Genomic DNA, 25,577 nt, shown 5'->3' with positions numbered 1-25,577 from the left:
AATTTATATAATCCCATATGTGGTTCATAGGAACGGACTCCACCATGACTTGATGAGAAATAGTATGAATATTTCATCAAGTTTTTCCATCATTCTTTCAAGTATAACCGCCCTCACTCCACCTTTTCCAGCCCCTCATGATGGCGCACCAGGTCACTGCCAGCGCCTCATGAAGGAAGGCTTCAGACAATCCATTACATGTGCTGCTGCCTCATCAAACACCCCAGAACCTTCCTTTGCGGTGGGGCCCGCCCTCCCCTCCACTCTCACTAGACCCACCACGCGTGTGCAGCAGGTACGGTCCACACATTCCCCTCTTTCCCCAGGTCGATTGTGAACGTACGTCTTCAGGGCATCGACTTACTCATATTTTTAGTCCCTGGCATCTTACGTGGTGACTAGCGGAGAAGAGGTGAGCAAATAAAGCCTTGTCAAGTGACTGAGGGCGCAAACCCTCTGCTCTGGTGACAAGGCCAGAACCAAGCTGTCTTCTGACCATGGGACCTGCCCTCCTGTTTGTCTTCTTTTCCTGTTCCCCTCACCCTGAATCTTCCCTTTCCTTTCTCAGGAATATACATTTATCTATGTAGGGCAGTGGTTTTCCGCCTTGGCTCTGGAGGGGAGCTTTACAAATAAACACAGGTGCCCGGCCCACCAACACACATTTTGATTTAATTGGGCGGGGTGGGGTGAGGCTCTGGTGTTGGTATTTTGCAAATGCCCCTGTGATGAGTCTAAAAAGCAGCCAGGCTTGAGAGACACTGATTTAAAGTGATAACTCAAGCCTTGTCTTTTAAAAAGGCTAATGGGCCTCTGGTGAGTTTACCTTGCTCTGGTTTCAAAGCAGGTACGGTCTCAACAGGTTATTAGGTAACAAATCCAACACCACACTTGACTAGTAGTTCGTTCTTTGACTTGTGCACTTCATTTTGATTATTTATGAGTGTAAACACACATGTACCATCTCTCACACTCGACCAGAAGAACCTCGAAGGCAGGAACTCTGTCTTCTACTACTTTGCATCCCCAAGCCATGTACAGGGTGGACCAAAAACGTATTTTTGATTACAAAAAAAAAAAAAAAAAAAAAAAATCCAAAATACTGAAAGAGGAGGGAAAAAAAAACCCTACTAGAGGCCATTTTAATTCCACTTTAAGGACACATCTTTGGTAAGAATAAAAATGTTGCACAAAGGGTGGGGCAGGATTGAAGCAGACTAGAGAAAGAGTAAATAAAAGTCAAATGGAAAAAAAACTAAATTAGTCCAAAAGAAAATGTTTCCCAGCTTCTTAAGAGGGTTTTTGCAAACACTGAAGCAGAATAAACAAGAGCATTAACTTGGCTTGTGCCCTGATAAGGAGATTTCTTTCCTGATTATATAATTTTACAAAGTTTCCAGGGTGTAAAGAAAATAATCAGCCAGCGAGGACTCCTTCCCTTGGACTATACAATTCAGCTCTTGGTTTAATCGGCTCGCAGAGCTGCTCAGCTTGACCTGACCTCCTTCCAGCCCTGTGATCTCAGACTAAGCCTCACATTCAAGAGCCCTGGCGTAGAGCTCAATGTCATAGAAACGGGATAAAACATAATCCTCATTCCATGTCCTTGATCCTTTGGTGTAGTGGCCTCTGTGCATTGGTGGGGGTGGGGAGAGCTATACCTGATATCTTTTCCTGGCAGTTGGTGTTCCAGAGATCTGGCGATGCTAGAATGATCTAGGCATGTTTTCCTACTAAGTAGTACTATAAGGAAGTATTGCTTGGAACAACTACCTTAAAGACTAGCTTAAGGTACTTTTTTGTGCACATATCCCAGAAAAGGTTTATCTTCATATGGCTTCTCTACTTTGTCAAGAAGTAAGACCACAGGAAAAGCTCAGTGAATCACGATGCATGGCCTCTGCCAAAGCAAGATAAGTTCATCAGATAGAGACATGTTTTCTACATCAAATTTCATCCTAGTTATTAGGCCACAAATTGAAATACTGGTCCCAAAAGGCACACACACTTCTATAGATTAATTAAGTGTAAGTTCTTCTGCTTGGGTTGGCCATTTTAACACTGGTCATATTTTACTTTGCTACAGCATTTTCTTATACTTTACTATTTTATTTACATATTTTACTAATTAGTGTTTGAAAACATGATTCAAAAGCATTTAACTCTGCTCTTGATTGATTAGCAATGATAGTAACATGTTGTCCTTTGTAGATTAAGATAACATCACTGACTCATTTGATGGGATACGAGTTGATAAACTGTCACTGATCTATCCATGCTGTGCTCCTCATTCTTCTTGTGACTAGTGGCCTGTGTTTGACCTTATGAGCCAAGAACCAAGAGCCACCAGAATCCTGCAGTTACCAAAGAGACATAAAATAACAGCGTTTTTCCTACCAGCTATTTCCTATGAATGTCTAAAAAATGGAAATGACCGGCTAATTTATTAAAACAAAAGGAAAAGAAAAATATGGCACTAACTTCTTTATATACAAACAAATGCTAGCTGGAATTGGTAAAACACGGATCTGGGAGTCTGGAGTCCGTGCTACCATATATAACAGACTATATCACAAAATCAGTGTGCACCATCTAAAACCTAAAACAGAGATAAACTACCCATTTTCAAGGAACGGGATTGAAGGTCCACGAAAATGAATGGATCCACAAGGAATTTTGTTTGCTCAAATAGGAGTTTAGGTAGTAGTGCCTGACAGCTGCAAACTGGGCTTATTTAACATAATTTATAACCTCGGGTATAAAACAAAGGTCATTAGGTCCTACAGGAACATCTCTGGCTCTGAAAAGAGAAGTAATGGATTCAGAACCCAGGATACTTGAATCATCGAGGAAAAGGTATCACTGAGGTAATGAGCACGCCAGGGCCTGAAAACTGAAGAATGTTCCCCTAAACGAAAACAAGCAGCTCCATCTTCTCAGAACATGGCTGACTCGATCATCAAGCTGGAATGTTATTTACACAGTCCCAAGCAAACCAAGAAGAATCCTCTGGTCTGTAACCAAGGGCACTCGGAAAGTTATGTCTGGAACAGGCAAAGGCTCATGTCTGTTTCTGATGATTCCTGACTCCTTGGAAGACAGCCAATTTACCTAATGTAGGTGAAGGGCAACAGCTCCCCGCCACCTCCCCCAGAAAGGACCACCAGCATGATATTTCATGCCTCTTTAGTGAATAACCTGAACTGTAACACACTTAGCAAGATGGGCAAATCTGCATTCTGAATTCTGCCCCATCCAACAAATCAGAACAATCACCCTATCTTCTTCCTCCTCCTGCTTGTGGGAGAGGTTATGATGGAACCTGGTCCACACAACAGAATAAAGTTGAGGTTAGGCATCGGGAAAAATAAATTCCCTAATTATGAAACACTTGACCAAAGGAGTCAGACTGTGGTGTTCCTTTCTTTGAATGAAAGAAAGGGTTGTAGAAAGTTAAACTTTCTGGATGGAATGTGGCGGGGTGGGGAGACGGTTCTCATTTGAGGCCAGGATAGAAACCATCAACAGGGAGCTCTGAAAGAGCTGTCATCCTTTTGGGGGTCTCTCCAGCAAATTTCAGTACTTGAACCTACTGGCTTATGAGTTAGTGCACAAGTACTCATGGTCTGGGGAATAGTTTATCACATGGCAGGATCTGTCTGGCCTATGGTTTTCAAAGTATATTAATCTCAAGAGAAAGCACTGCCACTATTTAATTTGTCCACGAATTATCTAGTCCTCAACAAATACCAGCTAAGTGAAATGATCATTCGTCCTTTAGAGATGGAGAGTTTGAGATCCCTAGAGAGTAGACCTTGGTCATTTCCAAGCCATTGGCAAATATCAGGAGGCATGCTAACTCTATGGGCTCTATTCTTACATTTTTTCCTGTGAGCGACTGATTTCCCACTTCATTATAACTGCTATTGGGGCAGACAGGGATGCTCATTTCTTTACCTGCCCCTGATGGTGTTAGCCCAGGACAGAAAACGTGGCCAGTGCTTTCAGGAGATAAACACTCAGATTGCTAAGTACATCTTGTTCTCTAAACTCAACAGTCAGAAAACATTGTCAAAGAACTCACCTGTCTTCTCTCTGAACCAAGGGACTGGAGAATCAGCCGGGTGTTCACACTGTGACTCCAGGTGTTTCCTAGGGCAGCTGTCATACAGCTGGATCCAGAAGTGCCTGAAATGAAACAGGGCAAAACCATGACTATGAATGCCCATTTCTTGCAATGGTGTTTCCCATAAACAAAAGTCCAGTCACTGCTCATTGCTTAGAGACTCCTGGGGACTCAGTTCATCACCACAAAAGTTGACAAATTAGAGAAGAAGGACAGGGGTTAAGAACATGAGACTAAAAATAAAAACCAGCATGAGTTTCCTTTAGCCTCAGTGAAAGGGACCACCACTAGGCTAAAAGATAACAGAGTTATATATCAATAAGAGCTTGCATGCAAGGCAGCTTGGAGCCATTGCTAATAAAAAATTGAGCCACTCAACATCCATGGCAGAAAGGCATAATGCTACTCCATAGAATGAGAGCCAGTTATGAAACAGTCTTAGTTTAATAGAGTTGTAAGGCTTGTTTAGCTTGATAAGAGTCTTAGATCAATTTTCCTAATCAAAATAGAAATGGTAGCATATATATATAAAATTCCTTTGCCCTTCCAATCCTTGCATACACACACCCAAAAGAGGAATACGAAAGATCTAACCATTTCATATCTAATCTGTATTAGACAGCCTTATCCCCAGAGAAACATTCTTTCGCCTTCTAAGACTTTCCTGGAAGGGGAGGGATCTGAAGGATCCATCTGAATTTCCAGTCTACTCCAAGTTGTGCTCCATCTACTACCTTCCATCTCCAGAGCTTCGCTGATCCCTCTTGACATCACCAGGAGGAAACTATTCCTGCTCTCCTCCTCTTCTTTCTCCTTAGAGGCAGGCTCACTAGTCCTACCACTTAGAAGCCTGCCCACCCCCCTCCCCTCATATCTGGCCCATTCTGAGGACTCCTCTGAATTCCTGTGCCTACTTTGGCCCTGAGAGGAATCCTAGCCCTATAGGGAGCACAGTAGGACATTCATTGTACTTTGTAACCTCAAGATGCTGTCTCTTTGCAATGAGGAGACTAAATACAGAGAGGCTGAAGCCCACCAGATTAGTAGATAAAACAGCATGTGGCCTTGAGCTTCTCATTCATTGCCTGCTTACTGCATCCTCTGATTTTCACCCCTCAGTCCAGAGTACTGGTCTTCTTTTCTTTTCTTTCTTCTCTGGACCTGTCATCTTTCAGGGTGGTCTACCAACTCTGCATGGCCTTTGTGTGGCCGTACACCCCTGGGCCCAAATATTACAGCAGATGAATGTGGGTCAGCGGGTCTAGGCTGGAGGCGATTTGTTGGCAATGTCTAAGTGGGAGGGCTACTGGCATTTAGAGGGTGGGGGCCGGTGATGCTGCTGAACACCCATGCACAGGGCAGGCTCTCAACAGGGAATTATCCAGCCCCAAACACAAGAGTGCCGAGGTTGAATGCCCCTGGGTTAGACAACACCAACCATACATTTTCTCCGGTTCAAGCAGGTACAGGAATGAATTAGATGGGAATCAACAACTGGGACCACAACAAGCCTGGGGAGTTCTGAATGAAGAAGAATTTAGCATCGGAAAAAACAAGATTTAGGGTGACTGTAGTGTATCATGCACATCATTCAAAACACACACAAATTAATCTAAAAACAAATTATCTAGACCATGCTCATAGGATCACACCACTCCCTTGCTCAAACTCCTCCAGCAGCCCTCCGTGCTGAGGACAAATACTAACTCCCGAACAATTTGTCCGGGGCACTTTGTCATCTGCTCCCAAGTCTCTCTCCGGCCCCACTGTTTGCTCTAAGTTTTCTTACTGGATGGTCTCCTGAAACCTCCTGACTTCTCTGTCCCCATCCTCCTTGACCTCTTGGCAGCAGCTGATAAAGCTTCCCCCTCTTTTGGCATCTAAGATATGCTTCTTCTGGATCTTGATGAGTGTTCTTTTCCTTCTCTGCTTTTCTTCTCCTTCTCTTCCTAGTTATGGGTGGACTGCAGGGGGCTGACAGTGACTGATTTTTCTCCTATCACCCAAGTGCCTTCAGTGGCTAGGAAGGTAATGTGCATTTAGTAAAGAGGCCAGGTGTTTGCATCTTAAAATGCAGGAATCCTTTATTGCTGCAGAGAGATATACTTTCTTCCATTCTTCTTAAAATACACATCCCTCTTGTCTTCCATCTTCCCCTTTTTGGTAGAGACATATTAATAAAGAAATATTTTCTGTTATAAGAAACCTGGAAAGGCAATAGAAAGTGATTTTTCTTCTCTTTTCTTTTTTCATTTTCACATTTTTATAAAACAGCTTTTTTGAGATAATTCACACATCATACGATCCACCCAAAGTGTACAGTCCAATGGTTTTTACTATATTCAGAGTTGTTCAAGCATTACCACAATCGGCTTTAGAACACTTCATCGCCTCAAAAAGAAACTCCATGTGCCTTAGCCATATAAGCCTCAAGCCCCTCTCTCTGCCCCCAGCCCTAGGCAACCATTACTCTACTTTGTGTTTAATACGAACTGTTAGGAGATGACGGGGAGTAGTGGAGACTGTGGAGAATGAGCCCATCTATCCATTATCACAAGGGGCAGACCTTGGCTGCTCCGGCTAGTGCTGTCCTGTGACAAAATGAGTTCAGAGTCAACCACATCTTTTGACTTTGAAAAAAGAGAAGCCAGAAGGAAGTCAATGTTTAAGCACAATCTTCTTGACTTAATTTAACAATTTCTAAAAATGCACAAATGAACATACTTAGGAGCCATCCATCACTCATTCCCACAAAGCTTGCAACGTCTGCCCCATATGGCATGTCCTCACTGTTGACAAGGACAACACCCTGACATGGGTGATTCTGAAGCCTTGTCTCAACCTACAACCCGCCTTAGCACTTGTCCTCCGTTTTCAACAACAAGAACTACAAGTCTGACCTAATGAATTTCAGCACCATAAACTGAATATCTTCAGATCAAGCTTATGTCTTCCCATATAACTCACTCTTCCTTCTTTGTCCCTTTCTTTGGCCTTCTAGTTAATCTGGCTCAGAACCTCAGTTCCACTTTTAAATTTCTCCTTCTCCCATGCTTCTCAGTTCCAATAAATTGTGACATTCTATTGACTGAACTATAAAATCTCACCTATATCTTTTCCCCTACCCTCTGTTCCTCCTACCCCAACCTTAGATCAGGCCCTCATTAGCTTTCACCTGGGGGTGGCTGCTAGAACTTCCTAACTGATGTCCATGTTGCTGTCAGTTCCTAAAGTCCATTCTCTCTTCTGCCTGATTAACCTCCTCAAGCACACATCTAAGCACCCTCCCCTGCCACTTCTGACCAAGCGTGCTTGAAAACTTTCAGCAACTCCCAAGTGCATCCACAGAGCTCTAAATTCCTCAGACTGGCATTCAGAGCTCTTCTAGTCTGTGCCTAACTTGCCATTCCACATGGCTCCCTCCACTCCACTTCATACAGACTTTGCTCCAACATAATCACTTCCCCACCTGAAATGCCTCTAGGTCCATATATTATCTTCAATACCACTTCCTATGTGGCACTTTCTTGGCCATCACAGACATACCGTCTTCCTCCTCTAAATTCCCATAATGCTTTATTTCCCTCTCTCACATTACACCATTTTCTCTTCTGTGGTATATTCCCTGTGTGTGCTTTCCTTAACACCCCTGATACATATCTTAAGAGGGTCAAATCCATGTCTGATTTATGCTAGTCCAAATCACTTAATTTATGCCTCGATCATTCTGTGTCACTGACACACAGAAGACACTTAATAAATCCTGATTAAATAGTTACTAAGTTATTTCCACTAACCTTTGAACTACGTTACATATATTTGTTTTAGCAGCAGATTTACATTCTTAATTCTATCTTGCTTAATCTAAAATTAATTCCATGTTCACATTTTTCAAACAAACCTGTTAGAAGCTTGTGCTTAGGGGCTTGCTAAGTGATTGGATGAAGTAAGGCTGAGCTTTCAAGTTTGCCACAAAAAACTATATGTAGACTAATTAGGAGTTAATTAGTCAAGCGCTCAGAAAATATATATATATATTTTAAATAATAAAATTATAGGCACTTCTCAGGTCTGGAAGATATTTTCAGGAGTCAAAGGCATATGGCCAGTAGTGGCTATTTAAAGAATGCCATGTCCCTAAAGTGATGAAAACAGTATAACAATGTACCCACGTACCTGGCTGCTTTCTGGGCAGGTAAGCGCAGGACCTGACAAAAGGCCAGTGAGTGCAAATGACCACGGGAAAGCTTCTCATGGAAACCCTGAGTGAGCAGCTTGTGGAGGAGTGCTTACAAACATGACACCCCCACAAGAGCAGTAACAGAGGACCTTGAAAGCTAATGATAAGAAAAGACAATATTTTTAAAGTACTACAAGGAGGCCCTAGGTGAGCCTTTTATATGAGGAGGGCTTACGTCTTGTTTGAGCTTCATCTGTTAGTTTTATCTTTTTTTGATCCTCACGGAGGTAGGGAATAGCACCACCCCTATTGACAAACTAAAGCTGTGAGGGATTAAGGTCATTCTCCCAAGGGCGCGTGGTTGGTTAATGACAGAGTTGGGACTCAAAGCGGGCCGACTGTCTTCACCGCTACTCCAGTCAGCCTTCTCCAGGCTCCTTATGTCAAACAGCCCACAACCGTGTCAGCCCCGTTGACAGGGGGCCTCAGGAAGGGCCTGAAGAGACAGCCTGAAGGCCCATCTCTGAGAAGACACTGATGCAGGCACAGTGCGAGCATCTCATCACTCATCTGAATCTGTGTGTCACTCTGGCTCCACAACCAGCTTCCTCTGTTCTGATATAGGCTGATAACTCGGGGCCAGGGGTTTCCAGAAAGACAGTGCGTGCCCTGGCTTGGCAAGTTATTTAACCTCACTCAACTGGCCCAGCAGCTGATTCGTATAAATCAGGTGGCCTGGAACTGACCCCCTCTGGTGGAAGCCCTAAAAATCTGGCCAGAATTGAAAAGTTATTTCACTTGATAGGACCCTGAAGAGTGGCTATAGGTGGTGGGATTACTTGAGAGAGAAGTGGGAGAGAAGAAGGTGGGGAAACTGTCAGTTAATATAAATTTATAACTTTTTAAAAGATTTTACTTATTTATTTGAGAGAGAGAGCACATGCACACAAGTGTGTGTGTTGGGGGGATTGCAGAGGGAAAGGGAGAAGCAGACTCCCTGCTGAGCAGGAAGCCCAACATGGGGCTTGATTCCTGAGATCATGATCTGAGCCAAAGGCAGACACTTAACCCACTGAGCCACCCCAGTGCCCGTAACTTTATTTGCAGCTAGAAAATATGTCTCCTGTCTTTTAACTTCCAAACATTTCTGGCATAAATAATCATTAATGCTGTTTATGGGAAATTAAAGGTAGAAGGAATCCACTTGCTGGCCTTTCAGAAAAGGTGTTTTCCTGCCCAATGACCTAATTGGTCAGGAAAGAGATAAGTGAGTCTTCTCTATGCTCATTTTAACCGGAAGTTCTAAAAATTAGGGCACTCTCTGCCTTTCTCCTTTTTGATGACTCTGATATTTAGACCTGCCAAGGCAGAATGACTTCATTTTACTGGAATTTGGTTCATTTCAATACAGATAGAAAAATCAAATAAGTGAACTCGGTTTTGAAAATATTTTCATTATTGGGGATTTTTCGTCACCACAGGATTGAGCTTGTGGAAGTATTTGAGTAAGCTACATGGAGAAAATCTAATTTGTTTACACTGAAGTCAAGTCTCTCTAAAACAGACGGTGGGGACATGTGTTCTCCACTCTCTGAGATTCTCTTAGGTAAGTCAGAGCATGTTTTCTTTCTGTGATTGCTTACCCCTCTGCGTAAAATGTGAATAATAATTCCTGCCTCCAGGCAACCAAAGGTTTGTGGTGACTCACAGATGGAGATATTTGATATGTATAAATGACAGAAACAATGCCGATTAAACACTGAAAATGAAATTCTAGGGAGAAAGAGAGTTGAGTTATCATCTTCTACATTTTTTATTCTATTAATAATGAGGCAAGCTAGAAAAACTCAGTCATAAAGTGGTTAAAACAACAGGATTTGGATTCTGGAATAGTTTTCATGACTGCTATCTTTTGGATCCAATTCCCTGTGCTTGTGGAGTGGGAGTTGGTTATGAAGACACATTGCTCACAAGGCAAGGGGCTCGCTCCCTGTTCTGCACACAGGGTGTAGTCCTGGTGTAATCAGACTGGAGGAGGATAATCAGGTTGCTATGTAGCCTTGATTTCCAAAAAGGTAATGGGCTTCTGGTACCAACTCGTGTCAGTATCTAGAAGAGGCCTATTGGGGCGCCTTCAGTGCGGAAGCTCTTTCTTTGAAAACATTTCAATTTATGACTCCTGTGCTAAGCATTTCTGGGAGGTCAAACTGAATCTCTAGTCCATAATATAAAAGTGTCTGCCCTGTAGCACAAGGATCAACTTTAAAAGGATAGACTTTTCCATGTTAAAAATAAGGCAAGTATAAACAAAGCCCTGACTCCCAGGATGGGAGGGAGGGGTGGGGAGGGGAGGAAGAAAAAATTCACAGCCCAGGAGAGCGGACATCCTGGGCAGTGGTCCCTCCTGTCCCTTTAGATGAAAGGCAACTTATTGAGATTAGAAAGAGGAAAGAAAGAGAGAGAGATGGTGGGAGGGGAAGGAAGGAAGGAAAGAAGAAAGGAAGGAAGGGAGGACGAAAGGAAGGGAGGGAGGGAGGGAGGAAAAAAGGAAGGGAGGGAGGAAAGGAGGGCGGGAGGAAAGGAGGAAGAAAGAAAATAACCTATAAATCTTTTCAAGACTGCAGTAAGTTCAGGAAGGAGATGGTATGTTACCATTGGAATCAACAGTCTCTTTCTTATCTTTGTCCTCACATTCTAAAGCATGTTCTGTGTAATGCATGGCAGCATATGGGCAGCTGCTGGCTACACGACAGGACCCTGGAGTTCTATTTCCGACTTAGCTGTGGGCTTTTAAGGAGACGGGGTGGGAGGAGAGTGACGTAACAAAGAACATCAGGGCAGGCCTTGCTAACGACCAGCTACTTTGCTTCTCTGAGCCTCAGTTTCCTCGTCCATGACAAGGGTTTGTTGAAAATGGTCTCAGAAGTTCCTGCCTCTACTAAAAACTTTGAATCTATGGCATTTTGATGACAAGAAATTAGCATGTCATTCTGGGCCTCACTTTTTCCAGAAGTTTGAGAATGTTCTACTCTGTGTGCTATCTTTGAATGGCTGTACCCTACCTACCACCCATGTAAGTTTGAAGAGAGTGCAGACAGGTGGTCCTTTTCCTAAGAGTAGATCTCCCTCCAGACTAGGAATTTTCTTAGTCTCTCCTACTTAAAAACCTTATGATGGGTAAACATGTGATGGCCAGTTGCCAAGTCCCAGCAAACACGGCTTCGTGACAACAGAGCTTAACGGTGGGAGTCTGAGTGAGAGAGTAAGAATCAGAAGGGGATTACCACCCATTAAATTCAGTTTCTCAGCACAGATTCTTGTTGGATCATTCATTTGAACTGGGGAAGTGACAGAGAATCTTGGATAGCCCTAGTCAAAAGATGAAGTAGGGAAATATTTAGATCTGCTTTTCCCTAAGTTTCTCAGAGTAGCCTAAACTACCTCTGTTAGAAGATCATCAGGTCTTGCTTTATTTGACAAGGAGGCCAGAATTTCAGCAAGCAATGCTGAAGAGGATGAATGGGGTATAAAAGGGAAGAAGACTACCTAGGACTGGCTGTTTCTAGAATAAGGATTCAAGATGACCTACAAGCTCCATGAAGCCACGGTGCAAAGGTATCACATAAAAAGAGGTTTGGACAGGCTCACACATCTATCCTCCAGCAAAATTAATTTCCTTGGGGGTTTGTGGTTCATTAACTGAACCTGTGAACCAGCTGTCTTCAGTGTGCACTCTACTTCCTCAGGCCTTTAAAATTGACAATGGTCTGTAGGTCAAGTTCCAACGGAAGTGATATTTCTGACCTAGCTCTATAAATAGAGCACTGGAAAAAACCCATCAGCTGCAAATGGCCCAGGAAACACACGCTATCTATTAAGTAAGTAACCGCAGTATCTGCACTGCCATTTTAGATGAGAAAAAAATATCTTTTGTTATTTATAATCTTCGGAGCTTTGAGATTCTCAAAATACTTTAAAGCTATTAGTCTTCTTTCAGATTTACAAATAAAGGATCTGAGGCATAAAACCACACAATAACTGCCTCAATATCATCTGCGCCCCGAGGAAGGCGTTTGGCCCAGTAAAGGTGAAGGCTGCTTCACTTTGGTAAAGCAGCAAATTTCATCCCAACGTCTCTGCTAGAGGTGAAAGATCTGAATTCAGGCCAGAGCCTTGACTTGCACAACACACCTAGGATCCACGTTCCAATAAAACTCATTGGTGAGGAAGGTTAGAAATGTGAAGAAGACAAGACAAGGTGGGGCAATCAGAACTTTTGGAATGCGAGAGTTAGGGATGGGTTAATCCTCCGCAGCAGAAGGAAGAAACAGAGTTAGCTAATCACTGGGATGAAGACTGGTATGCGCTAGCACAAACCACTCAAACAGCTCCATTGGCTTTGTGTGGGGAGAACATACTTGGAGTTTTCTGGAGTCTTAGTACGGTTATGTAAGTCATCAGCCAAACAGAACACTTTTGAAAATAAAATGGGGACATTTTAATAACTGTATTGGGATAACAGAGATGAATCAGGACTGTTCTGGGCAAACCAGGATGCCTGTGGGAAGTGTCTAGAACAGGAAGACGGCGCTCAACGAGAATGCATCTAATTTACCAATCAAAAGTTCTACAGGGGACACCGCACAGAACTGCTCTGGTGTTTGCAGTGACAATCATGAACGTCCTCAAAAATAGCTATGAAAACAGTAACAGGCATGGGAAGAACAGAACTCCATGTCTGAAGAGAGAGAATTAATCTTCTCCCACCGAGCTCCGCTTCCTACTTTCCCCGAGAGGCCTTGCCCCTGAAACCTTTCTCCAATATGGCTTTCTCCACCTACCTTCTATGTAAGAGGGGGAGAAAGTCCTGACCGGTGACCTGTGGCCAGGTCTCCTAACCCTTTGAAAAGAACTCTTTAATTAAAAATAAACTCACTCGGAGAAAACACATACTATTCTTAAGTAAATACTAGCAAAGAAAACAAAAGCCCAAAGATTTCAGGAAATCTGAGGCATTTTCTTTCTGAATTTAGGCTTAATTCAACGTCAGCCAGGAAGATGCTTATGTGAAATGGGTTTTCTTCTATGGCAATGTGTTCTAGATGCTCACTCTAAGTAAGTGAATTCCTCAAATCATGCCAATCAGCCATCTTGGTATGAGCTTTGCTTTTCTGCTCTCATTGTAGAATCTGAGGCAACAGGAGGATACGAGAGCTGGATTTTACTAAATCCTGGTATTATATGTGGTTATCTCATTTTTTGACTGCCTGATACTTTTTTCAGGTGACTATTTTTTTTTCTGGCTGAAGCAGAAGAAATACAGTCACCTAATCTGATTTCAGATTATCTATAGTCCTGGCTGCTGGGGGGAAAAAAAGAAAATCCCCCTCAGAGGTATGCATTCAGCCAACTGCCTCCAGAGAAAGCTAGGAAGGAGAAAACAGGGCATATCCTTTATCAGTTACTGCTCCTGGGGAGATTTAAACTAGAGTGAAGTCGTGTTTGGGAGCTTTACATGTCCAGGGAACTTGTCTGGACAATGATAGCCTACCTGACTGCAGAGCAAAGGGACACACTAAGAGTGATGGGGAACAAGCTCACTAGGCAAACCCAGGACCAGGAGAGAGGGTCCCTTCCCAAAGCCTCAGGTGAGGGTGAATTGGGCCCAGGTTAAGTCTGCTGTTGCTCAGGCTGGCACTGCATCCCTGGCTCTTCACAGGTAATAAGGATGGGGGTGGGGGGGGTGGGGGAATGCTGTTGTTATCAGGAAATATGTTCTTGAACAAAAATCATTAGCGCAAAAAGACATTTCAACTAAATACAATGTCTAACCCTGGAGTGGATCTTCAATCAGAAAAAAAGAGAAGTTGCCATAAAGGACACAATTGGGACACCTGACAAAGTTTGACTTTGACTGGCATATTAGATAATATTATTATATCAGCCCTAATTTCCTGGGTGAGATCATTGTATTGTGGTTATTATGTAAGAGAAGTTCTTGTTTTTCCGAGATAAATGCTTAAGTATTTGGAGATGAAGGATCATGATAGCTACAGCTTACCCTCAGATGGTCTCATAAAGATAACAATAATAAATCTGTATTATAAAAAATAAGTTGATAATAATAATATGAGGGAGATTTAAAAAATGTGGCAAAATGTTAGAAGTCTAGGTGAAGCATGTGTGGGAGTGCATTGTACTTTCCCTGGAAATTTTCTGTAGATTTGAACTCTTTTACTTAAAACAAACAAACAAAAAGAATCAACTGAGAAAATGTAGGTTGGCCTACTCTAAGAGCTGACTTGGGTCACTGCCAGAAAATCAGGACATAGGACTGGGTTTCTGGAGAAATTACTAGGGCATTGTTTCATTTGCACGTTTATGCATCAGAATCCTCTAAACCAGGTAAACCATTTTTTACAATGTAGACCCCTTGTCCCCATCCCAAACCTAAGGCATCAGCATCTCTGAGGGGTGATGCCCAGGAGTCTACATTTTCAAAAGCCTCTCCCAGATGATCCCTATATGCATTAAAGTCTGAAAAAAACCATGTACCAGGCACTTGCAGTTATAAACTTCTCAGACCCCACAGACAGCCCATGTACTGTTATGGAGGCACTTGCATTTTAAAAAAATCTCCAGCTCCTATCTTGTCATGTAGCTCTGCATTCTTTTCATCAGTGGGAGACTCCAGGCTGGTGAATGCCCTTTGGCCCAGTTTTTAAGACTCCTATCTGCTGACTTTATCCCCCACCCAACTTCCCAAGAGGAATAGGGAAGCGATGTAAACTGTTTAGAAACGCCATAACTCATCTGCTTGGAGTTGTTGTCAGAGGAGCAACCCAAAACCCTAAGTCAGAGAGTGGAGGCGGGGCAGCTGACAGCCCGAGGCATGAGACAAGATGGGGCTGGTAAGCAGGCCCAGGTTCCCCTCAGGCAGAGACCCTCATTAAGGGCCCTGGTCAGTCAGGCTCCTTGACCTGCTTTTCTTCCGGACACCAAATACAGCTCAGTTTTCAGAACTCGGGCTTCCCTGTGTTTCTTCAGTGAGAACAACAGAGCGCCAGCGAGGGAGAAAAAGAATCAGGTGGGGCAGGAGCTCAGAACCCTGAGGTGCTCTGAACATTCCAGAGAACACAAGTGCATCTGACTAATTCAACTTAAAAGGCACTAATCAACTGCTCCCCTTGGTACCAACCATCAGTGTAATCATTATTCCCATTTCACAGACTAAGAAGGGACTTTACTGAAACCCACCTTGTGTGAGGCAGAGCTGGGGCCCAGGCCCAGGCACACTAGCGCTTTCTGCTGACCAGCTGCCTCCCTTTTGGCCTCAGAGAGCACATCGCTGTGGAGAATGCTTTTAATTATCACCTTGCCCCCAGTGCAAAGATTTATTGTTACGCTTTCTTCCCGCCCCATTTCAAGCACCCCTTTGGGAAGCAGCAAGATCGTGATAGGAATCAGGATATTTTCATGCATGGGAGGGAATGGAATGCTGGCATCACACGTGTTTGTTGCCCCTGAAGGCTGTAAGAAGGAGGATGGGAGTTAAGAAACAGAACGATGAATAGTTCAGTGAGGCGATCCCTGGGTTCTCAACACCCTGAATTTTAGACAAGAACCCCACGGTACTTGGGGTATCTTTTCCCACACTGGGGAGCTCAGCTGGGTTTCCGGGTTCCTGCAGTTCAGCTTGTTTTCCCTTGACATCTGGATCTTGGCTTCCTAAGTCAAGGCAAGGAGAAGCTGCCGCACTTCTCCCTTTTTTGGGGTGTGCACCCGGATACACACCCCCCCATGGTTGTCATGCCAACATAAGGCTATAACCAACTGGGGCTACGGAAGAGGGGGAAAACTCCATTCATGACCAGAATTCACAGTGGCCCCTGGATCACAAGTTGCCATTTGTACATTGCCCAGGTGCGGGGGATCTTGGGCAACGGAGATGACCTTCCTTTAACTTCCTCCAGTGTTCCCTCACAAGACTGCCCTGATCCCTGGTGGTATAGTCAAGTATTTTTAGGCAGGAGCCTCATGGCAGGAGAGGGAACTGATGAACAAAATGTGCTGATGCTCACAGGACTATTTTAATTGGGGGAACTGGTTTTGGTGACGGCAGGCAGTCAGTACACATCTGTGAAATTCTGTGAGTTCTTGAGCAAAGCAATTTCCTTCTTCCCTGAAGGCCACTGTTTATCTAGAAAAAGGACAGAACTATGGATTTACTGAAAATGACCAGATTCAACAAAGTGATCAAGACCACCCACTTGGTATAACTTGTCCCATAGCTCAGACATCACTTGGTATAAGACATTACAGTAAAGAATCATGAGGTAATGTTTTGGAATAATTAGTATGTTCCAGACCCTAGGCTCAATACCTAACACACATTATCTCCATGAGGGAGAGGCCATTATCATACCAGTTTTCTAGGGAAAGAGGTTAAGCTACAGAGGGAGTAAGTTATTGCCGAAGGTCACCCTGCAAATACCACAGCAAGGCTTTGAACCCAGCAGTCTGACTCATCACTTCTTTCATTATTTCTTTCAGCTATTTAGAAAATATTTAAAGAATGACCATTCATCTCTCTTTCTCTCTGGGAGAGAAGACTCACCCCATTTTCTAGATACTATACTCACACTCCTCTCCTCATTAAGTTGTAATATTCAATTTCTTATTCAGAGTCATCTGTGCCTGTCTAGAAAAGCATATTTTAATAATGTTCTTTCCCTATTGTTGGGAAACTCTTAGTCATATGATACGTTTCTAGAAACTGATACCAAAGAAAAATAAGTCTCCAGGTTCTGTAGATTTCCAACTGAAAATAAGTAAAATAACCTTAGTTGCCAAAATCGTGATTGGCTTTCCTTCCATGAATATAATCTCCACATCTGGTTCACCTCCTTTGCCAGAAGGATAGGATTATATATCTTTTTTTATACCTTAGGATGTTTCTATTTTATGACATTTCCAAGTGGAATTGCTATGTCAGTCATCATTGCAATCCCATTGATAATTACTTCTTTTATCAATGTTAACTCTACAATGAAAAATAAAGCAGCAGAAGGTAAATGTGAGAGAATCAGAAAAGCCCCACAGGAAGCCAGTTAGCCCTTATTCTCATGTGTAATATGGTCGTGGGATAGGAAGGGGGTCCATAATCATGGTTAACATTCACATGCATCCACAATAGGCCCGAAAGCAGTTCCAAGGGATACAAATCTTTTAGTTGTCCCAGTAACACCATGAAGTTGGATACTATTAATACCCTTATTTTAGAGATGACAAAAATTTATCTACATTTGTGGAGCTAGTAAGTGGTGGACAGAGGATTCACTGACAGACCCCTGAGCCTGTGTTTCAGCCTTGCCCATGAATCCAACAAGCAGTGAGGGCTCGGAGTCCTTGTTCTCCCTGACTTCCCACAACCGCAGCTGAGTTTGACCCCAGCAGTGGATTATTATAGCATCCTTAGCCAACGATGGCCCATAAAGTTTTCATGACATTATCATAGACTCATCTTGTTTATGAAACAAAGTAATGGTACACACAGAAAAATCACGTATTAAACATTTTTTTTAGTAACAGATTTTATCATCATTGTTTTAGGGAAAGTGACATGCCTAAGGTCACACACTGAGTCATGGGGTCAGTACTGGTACAGACGCCCCTTCCTGGACACTCCTCAGACGTCAGGATGTGTTGCTTCACTCAGAAGACATCATGGCCTCCCCGCCTGATCAGGCACTTCCATAACTGCGTACAGCTCTGCGTAAGACCAAAACGGTCATGTACCCACTTCCCAGCAGCCCCAGCTCTAAATTAAAAACAGCACAACAGCAATGACATGGTAGCAACAACAAAATTATAATAAAATACATGGTGGAAAGACCTTTAGGGTGTAAAAATGTCCTTAAACTGATCATCTAGGGAAGGAAAGGGAGGGTTCCTTCTTTTAAGAGGCAAGTGACCACCAGCCGGAACCTAAAACTCATTATTATTCTGTATTTTCTTTTTGCATGACTGAAAAGATTTTCTATCCTCCTCCCTCCCGTCCTTATCAAAAGAACACCCCCAAGACTAATCACAAACTTTAAAAGTTGCAACGTGTCACTTCAAAAAAACTGAAAAATGAAAAATCAAAAAACCCACAGAGGTTGCAAAACAGCTTTGTGTGGAAGAAGGGCAAGTTTTCTCTTAAGAGAGGCTAATTTCATAGGGTTGGGAAAGAGAGAGAGGGGGAAAGGGTGGGAGCAGAGAAGAAGGGGAGGCGGGAGAGGAGGGGATAAAGGAGGAAGAATCGCTGGCTTTAAAAAGCAACATTGTCCAGAGAGGTGAAAGGGAACAGATGGCCGTGGAGAATGTGGCCCTCAAAGCCCAGAAGAAAGGGGCAATGCTGACAGATCTTGCTGTTTCCCATTGACGCCTGAATGTTCTAGTGTGGGGAGCCGAGGCCAGTGCAGGGGACAGACCTCTGTTCCCAGCGGCTCACTGGGGCACTGGCGCTGAGGCTCACTGAGAAAAAGAGCAGGGGAGGGGTGTGGGGAGGGCAAGCAGCTGTGGCCACAGAGGGAGGGACAGTGGGGGGCGTGCGGGCTTCCACAGCCTTCTCTTCTGGCCTGCCCGGGAAGGTCAGCCCAGCACTGGTCTGGGCCCTGGCAGAGGTGAAGGAAAGGGCAGCAGCTGGGGCCCAAAGTCTCGGCGTCCTTCCCCGAAACACACTGGGGGAGGCACGTCTGGGACAAAATAGATACCTTGAGAGAGGGAAATGAAGAAAATATTCCAAATGCTTTTGGAGGATTGAGACATTCAAACTATAATAAACAAGAAACTTGGGTCTTTGAAGGAGGTCAGAGATTCCTGCCAAGTAAATCCCATATTATTTCATGGAGTCTCAGGGCAGAGAAGGGATTTGGAGAGGAAGCACAAAAGTGAGTTGGTAGCTGACCCAGGACGGAAGGAATCCAGGCGTCGGTTTAGAGGTCTGAGTTGGCCCCCAAAGAGGTGCAGGATTCACAGTGGAGCGTCACAGGACACAGCAGGGTGACGGGAGGGGCAGAGGGGGCCCCCGCGGCCAGGCGTATTCACGTGTGTTCACATGTGTGAGTGGGACAGGGATCTGGGGGCATGGCTTGCGGGCCATTGCCTATGGTTGTACCACAGCGGAGGACATTACTGGAAACTCACAGGTCCCCACAGAGTGACATGAATGCAGGCACCTCTCGCCTTACATGAGGGGAAAGCCAGAGAGGCAACCCCTACAGGAGGAGGTCTGGAGAATAGGTGTGGGGAAGGGGGGTTTGCGGAAGCGGCCATTATGGAGAAGCCCACAGACTTCAGGGCACAAAGACACAATTGGTGCATGTTCCTTAATATAACTTTGATTGGGAAAATTACAGTTCCAAATGACATCTTGACCTCTCCCTACACCCTCCAGAGGACGATGATCAAATCTGGCCCTGCTCCTACCCACTAAGGAGGGAGCCACATTCTTCCTGGCTCATTGTCCTGCTGGCCCAGGAGAGCTACACAAGCTCAAAACATGTCTCCAGTTTTTATTTTCTTTTCCTGTCTTCCCTGACCCTGAAAGTGAAAGAGACCTGAATTCAGGGCGGAGGGTCTTCAAACAGTGGGGTATGAGTGTGGAACAAGAGTTCCTTCCTCAGAATAACCATTTGGAAACATTCTCACATGTCTCAGGCGCCCAGAAACATCGCTCGCTCGTCGAGCCTTTGGTGGGAAAGGGGACATTAAAAGGTGGCTCTAAATGTATTTAGTGACCTGGCAAGTTCACATTCACTTGGGCTACATCCCTGTTTTCACACGCAGAAGAATGACATGATGGCCATTAGGCCCCGTGTTTTGCGCCGTACGTACATCGGAGTTCCTGAGAAAATCCCCACAGAATGGGATAGTAAAAAAAGATCAACCATGATGAAGACCTTGCCTTTTATTTCTCCGCTTCACCCACATTGCTCCCCGGGCACTTTTAGATTTAGAAGCTCCACTAATCAACCTTATAAACTGCAGCCCAGCCGCTGCATAGAAATTACTTTGTATAGCTTCTCAGTGAAATTACCCCAGGGGATAGAAGATGCCCAGGGCTTTAACAATCATAACATAACACAGCCTCGGTATGAGAATAGAAGACAAGTACACTTTGACATCCCAATTGAAACTCCAGGCTGAATCCGACACAGAAGAATGTCATTACCTTTCCTAGTCTGACGGCACACTAAAGAAATTGGAGAAGGGGAATACCTATTAGGTCCCTGCTAATCCTCCTCCTCAATTCAAAGCAGGGCTAGTCCCTGGAATTCATTTCTGAGTATCCTTACTCTCCACTATTGTTAAACAGCTCCATTGATAAATGCTTGCAGCTAATAATGCTTTCTACTGAACTCACCCCTCCTCGTTCCCAGCGGCTCAAAGCACTTTACAAATATCACCTGATTATTCTTTATAACACTCAAGTGAGCCCGATAGGTGGAAAGGTTCATTATCTTCTCCTTAGCAATCGGGCAAATAGACAAAGGAAGAAGTGACTCGTTTAAGCCAACAAAGCAGAGGCAGAACCGGAACGGGAAACCAGGCCACCCTCCTGACCAAATGTGCACATGGCCTATGTCAGCTTGCAGAGACGTTCTGCTGACAAGGCAGGATTCTCAGGCTGGGGGCTGTGTTGGAATCAACAGGGTTGCAGAACTTGCAGCACTGGCTGGAGAGGAAAGGGCAGGAGATGAGATGGAGAAGCCCCACTTGAATGGTCTTCACTAGTTCGGGCAAGTCACTTCACCTCTGAGGCTCAGTGTCCTCCTTAGGAAAAGGAGGGCCTTTGATTAGAGGATCTTGAAGGTCCCTTTCAGCTCGCAGATAACTAGTGGAAGTGCGAGTTTCAAAAGAGGGGTTCAAGTTTTCATCAGCCCCTTGTGGTGTCTGGGCTCCATTTGTCTTGTAAGCCTGAAATAGCATTCTTGTCTCCTTATAGAGTATGCTCTGTCATCCATTGTTCACAAAATGATAGTGGGAATCAGATCAGTCAGTGCACGGGGGTAAATGAAAGAGGCAGTCCTGGGGTATCAAGGCCAAGGGCTAAAGAGAGATGGAGACAGGCAGGGAGCGGGATGACGGAAGACTAGAATGGTCATAAAAAGAAGAATCGGCATACATTTTGGGTTGCACCTGGGTCCTACCTGGGGGCACTCCCTACATTCCAGGGAACGTAGGACAAGTCCTCCAAAGCTAAGAAGGCCCCAGAGAAACAAGGTTCACTTAGCTTTTTCTAAGTACACGATTTGCTTGCCAACACCCAAGCCCCAGTGAACAATGCCCCAGTGTACCTTGTCTTGGTGGTTTTCCACTGAAATACAGTTTCATTTTAGCGAAAAACACCAACATACCTTCAAGTTAATTAAAACTGGATTTTACAGGTGGCTTCATAGTTTATAATTTGTGTGACTTGAGCCAGATATGCCAGAGCCTTTAGAAGATCTGCAGTATTTTCTCTCTGATCTTTTAAACTTTCTTTCCCTAAATGATGCTTTGGTACTCTTCACTTGCCACAGAGAAAGTTGGGGAGAGAGGACATTTAGTAAAACCAACATCTGTTTTCAGGAGAAGCGGCCCCCCACAACTGGGATAATGACCCTGGAAAGAGTTTGGGTGATGAGCCGATTATAGTGACTAGATATGAAGGACCGACTGCGCCACTGCCAGAAAGAAACACATTTTTGTAATTTCTCAGTTGTTTCCATTGGCCTGGCTTTCCTTGCATTCACCATGGGAACTGAGTCAACACATTTTCTTGCTTTTCTTTCTGTGACTGCAGTGCCTCCTCCCCACATACGCAGGGAAAAAGAAGAACGGATAGCCCCTGAGAAGCAAAGGCTTGATGATCCACAAAAATGGGTATGACTTTATTTATCTCCAGGTCCAGCTGCAGAAGTGACTAGTTGCAAGCTTTATTCCATCTGTTCTCTCTGAGGACCTCAGCCTGACCTTGTGGAGCCTTCTTTCTGGGAAGTTAAGGAATTTCCAGGATTAGCTCAAGTCCTGAGGCTGCCAACTGTGACAATCTACAAAGCTCTCTTAGGTAATGATTCAGATCCCACTTCTGCTCAAGGCCAAGACAGTCCCCAAGGAGTTGGAAATATTCACATTGCCTGGACCCAGACAAATAAGGCCAGTTGACCCCGGAAGAATTTCAGAAGGGCAAGCTCAGCATCTCTGCATACTAAAGACTGATACAACTGATACATCCATGACAACAGAAGTGTAATTGAACTTGAAAAGTGAAGATTAAGAGGTTGGATCAGAAATAAGTTTAAAAAAGAATACCACAGAAAAAGAAGGAAGTAGGGAGGGAAGGGAATGGAAGGAAGGGAAGGAAGAAATGGAAAGGGAAAGAAGGAAAGAAAGGGAAGGAAGAAAGGAAAGAGAAGGAAGGAAGAAAGCCTCATAAATTTAATAACAGTTGACATCTACCACCTGATTCTGGAGAAAGGCATCTTCTGAACATCTCCTGAACTAAACTTTTGAATTCTCCAGCAGAAGGCCAAGTTTCTAATGCCAATCAGATAGAATGCCAAGTTCCTTTCACCATCACACCTCAAGATGAGGAAAGAGGAAAGATGAATCAATACTCTCTCTGTGGGGGTGACCTGGAGAAGAGGAAGGTTTTAGATGCTACCAGAGACGGCACTAGTTTAATGCAGTCTAGATCACCCTAATCACTCCTCAGACATTGCCTCCTCAAGAGTACAGACATCTGGCTGAGTGATAGAATATCAAGCTTCTAAGTCCATTCTGTGACCTCCTTAAGCCTTAGTTTCCCCATCTGAAAAATGAGGGAGCAGGAGTAGAGGCCTCTATCACCCCTCCCATCTCCAAGACCCCCTACTACTATTGTATCTCTGCGTACGTTGGCTCCAGCATTTTCCCCACCATAGTACACTTTCTTTTAAGCTTCATCCAGTGCTGGTCCCAAGGGGTCCCTGACAGTGTCTGAAGAGTGTCAGGTGAAGAATTTGTACTGGCTAACAGGGATACTTACTTCTCTTTACTCCTACAGGGGAAAGTTAACGTCAGAATACTAGTGTTCCAGCTGACCTCACTCAGGAAAACCCATTGGCATATGCCAATAGATACAATCCAAAATGGGGAAGGATAAAGACCCAAGCGGGAAGATTTAGTGTGGAAACCAAAACTATAATAGGCTAACCTCTTAGTATTAAAATTTAGGAAATAAATGGGTAGCTTTTTAAATAAATGACTCGATCCTCAAGGTTTACATGTTTCCACTACTCAAGACTTGTAGTCTAGTTATGACCCCGCTCAGCAACGATATCCATGACAATGGATTTCCACAATGTTAGTTGAGGAAATTTTAAGAACAGTCAGCAACTTAACAGAACATTTCATTTAAGGACTCCAAAATGTTACATAAGTATTATTTCTTATGATCCCAAACAGATGTGGTGATGAGACTCTCCATTTAAGAAATAAGGAACATATTACAGACTTATCTCAAGTTAAAGAATAAGCTAGGACTTGAACAGAGACTCCAACAAGCCACTCAGAAAATTACCCACATTCCTAACGTGTTACATATTATCAGAATACCTGGATTTAAAACAGTAGAGAGAAATTCAGAAGATTCATTGAGAAACAAGAGGCCCAACTCAGTCTCCAGTATCTCGGTGGTCAACCTGGCAACTCAGTGGTCCATTTACTTACCACATTATTCAGAAGTCTCCTGGAAGCCCAGCCAAGGTGGGCCGCATCTAGATCTAACAAAATGATGAATACAGATTCGAATATGTATTCTTAATTTTAAAAAAATGTTTCCACTTTTTTAAAAATGTTTTTTTTTATTTTATTTTTAAAGATTTTATTTTTAAGTAATCTCTACACCCAACGTGGGGCTCAAACTTACAACCCCGAGATCAAGAGTTGCATGCTCTACCCACTAAGCCAGCCAGGCACCCTAAGTTCCACCTTTTAAGTTATCTTTCAGCTCAATTCATAATGCAACTTCCTTAAGAGAGACCAACATTTAAGTTAATTTCACAGACCTGATATATTAAACAAAAGAGCAAATCACAAAGTATTATGTGTACTATGGTCTAATTTTTTAAAAAAATTTACAAAAGTATTTGTACTGCATAGAGAGGTGCCTAGAATTATAAACACTGATATTTTACATTATCTTACAATAGTAGGATTGTAATTTTTATTTTTTGGCTATCTATACTTTCCACTGGTACATGCAACAACACGGATAAATTTTATAAAAATAATGTTGAACAACGGGACGCCTGGGTGGCTCAGTTGGTTAAGCGGCTGCCTTCGCCTCAAGTCATGATCCCAGCGTCCTGGGATCAAGTCCCACATCTGGCTCCTTGCTCAGCAGGGAGCCTGCTTCTCCCTCTGCCTCTGCCTGCCACTCTGTCTGCTTGTGCTCATTCTCACTCCTCTCACTCTCTCTGACAAATAAATAAATAAAATCTTTAAAAAAAAATAATGTTGAACAAAAGAAACCGTACCAAAGAAAATGTACTATATGATTCCACTTACATAAAGTTCAAAAACAGGCAAAGCTAATCTGTGGTTGTAGAAATTCAGATGGGGTGGTTACCTTTGGGTTGGGGAGATATGGGTAGTGACAGGAAGAGGGAGCCCCTGGGTACCATTAATGTTTTGTTTCTTCATCTGGGTGCTGGTTATACATGCGTGTTCACTGAGAAAGTTCATGGTGTTGCACACTCGTGAAGTACCAGGTTTGTTTTTTTTTTTTTTGCTATATTATACCTAATTTTAAAAGCTACTTAAATGAAAACAAAACAAAAGAAAACCTGAATCCCGAGGCTTCCATACGCATTCTGTTGGGAAGTCGAGAAACAACTGTCTTTTGGGTGGGGAAAAACATCTCAAATTGCACTTCCAATTGCACAATTCTCTCCTTTTTGTGGTGGTGATGACAAAGACGACATGACTATATCTCCCTAGTGCCATCCCTGAGAAAGGGGCTCTGGAACCTGGCTCAACAAAAGCAGGACAAGAAACACAGAGCCATGTCATGGATAGATCCTGACTCATTACTGTCAGCATCCTTCACATCTCCCTTAACAACACTGAATTAACGGTGACTCTGGAAATCCAAGTTCTTGTCTCACTCAGGCTCACTCATAGGGTTGATCGGGCCGCATCAGATGCAGCCACACTGTGATGTCCATTCCTGCACTGAGCTTTCAGTCACAAAAGCAAACA

At 43.6% G+C, this 25,577-nt stretch overlaps 1 protein-coding gene across 3 annotated transcripts in view; it reads right to left on the bottom strand.

Moving 5' to 3' along the window:
* RAD51B (RAD51 paralog B) overlaps positions 1 to 25,577 on the bottom strand; it is a 679,511-nt gene that overhangs the window by 158,275 nt on the left and 495,659 nt on the right. For all 3 annotated transcript variants that reach the window (XM_080809116.1, XM_080809115.1, XM_080809113.1), the window contains exon 9: positions 4,085 to 4,188. In XM_080809116.1, the coding sequence (XP_080665242.1) occupies positions 4,085 to 4,188 (104 nt within the window). The remainder of the gene's footprint in view (positions 1 to 4,084; positions 4,189 to 25,577) is intronic.

This window comes from Martes martes (genome assembly GCF_963455335.1).
Source record: "Martes martes genome assembly, chromosome: 7".
NCBI lineage: Eukaryota > Metazoa > Chordata > Mammalia > Carnivora > Mustelidae > Martes > Martes martes.
This window is presented reverse-complemented; position numbering and strand designations above follow the sequence as displayed.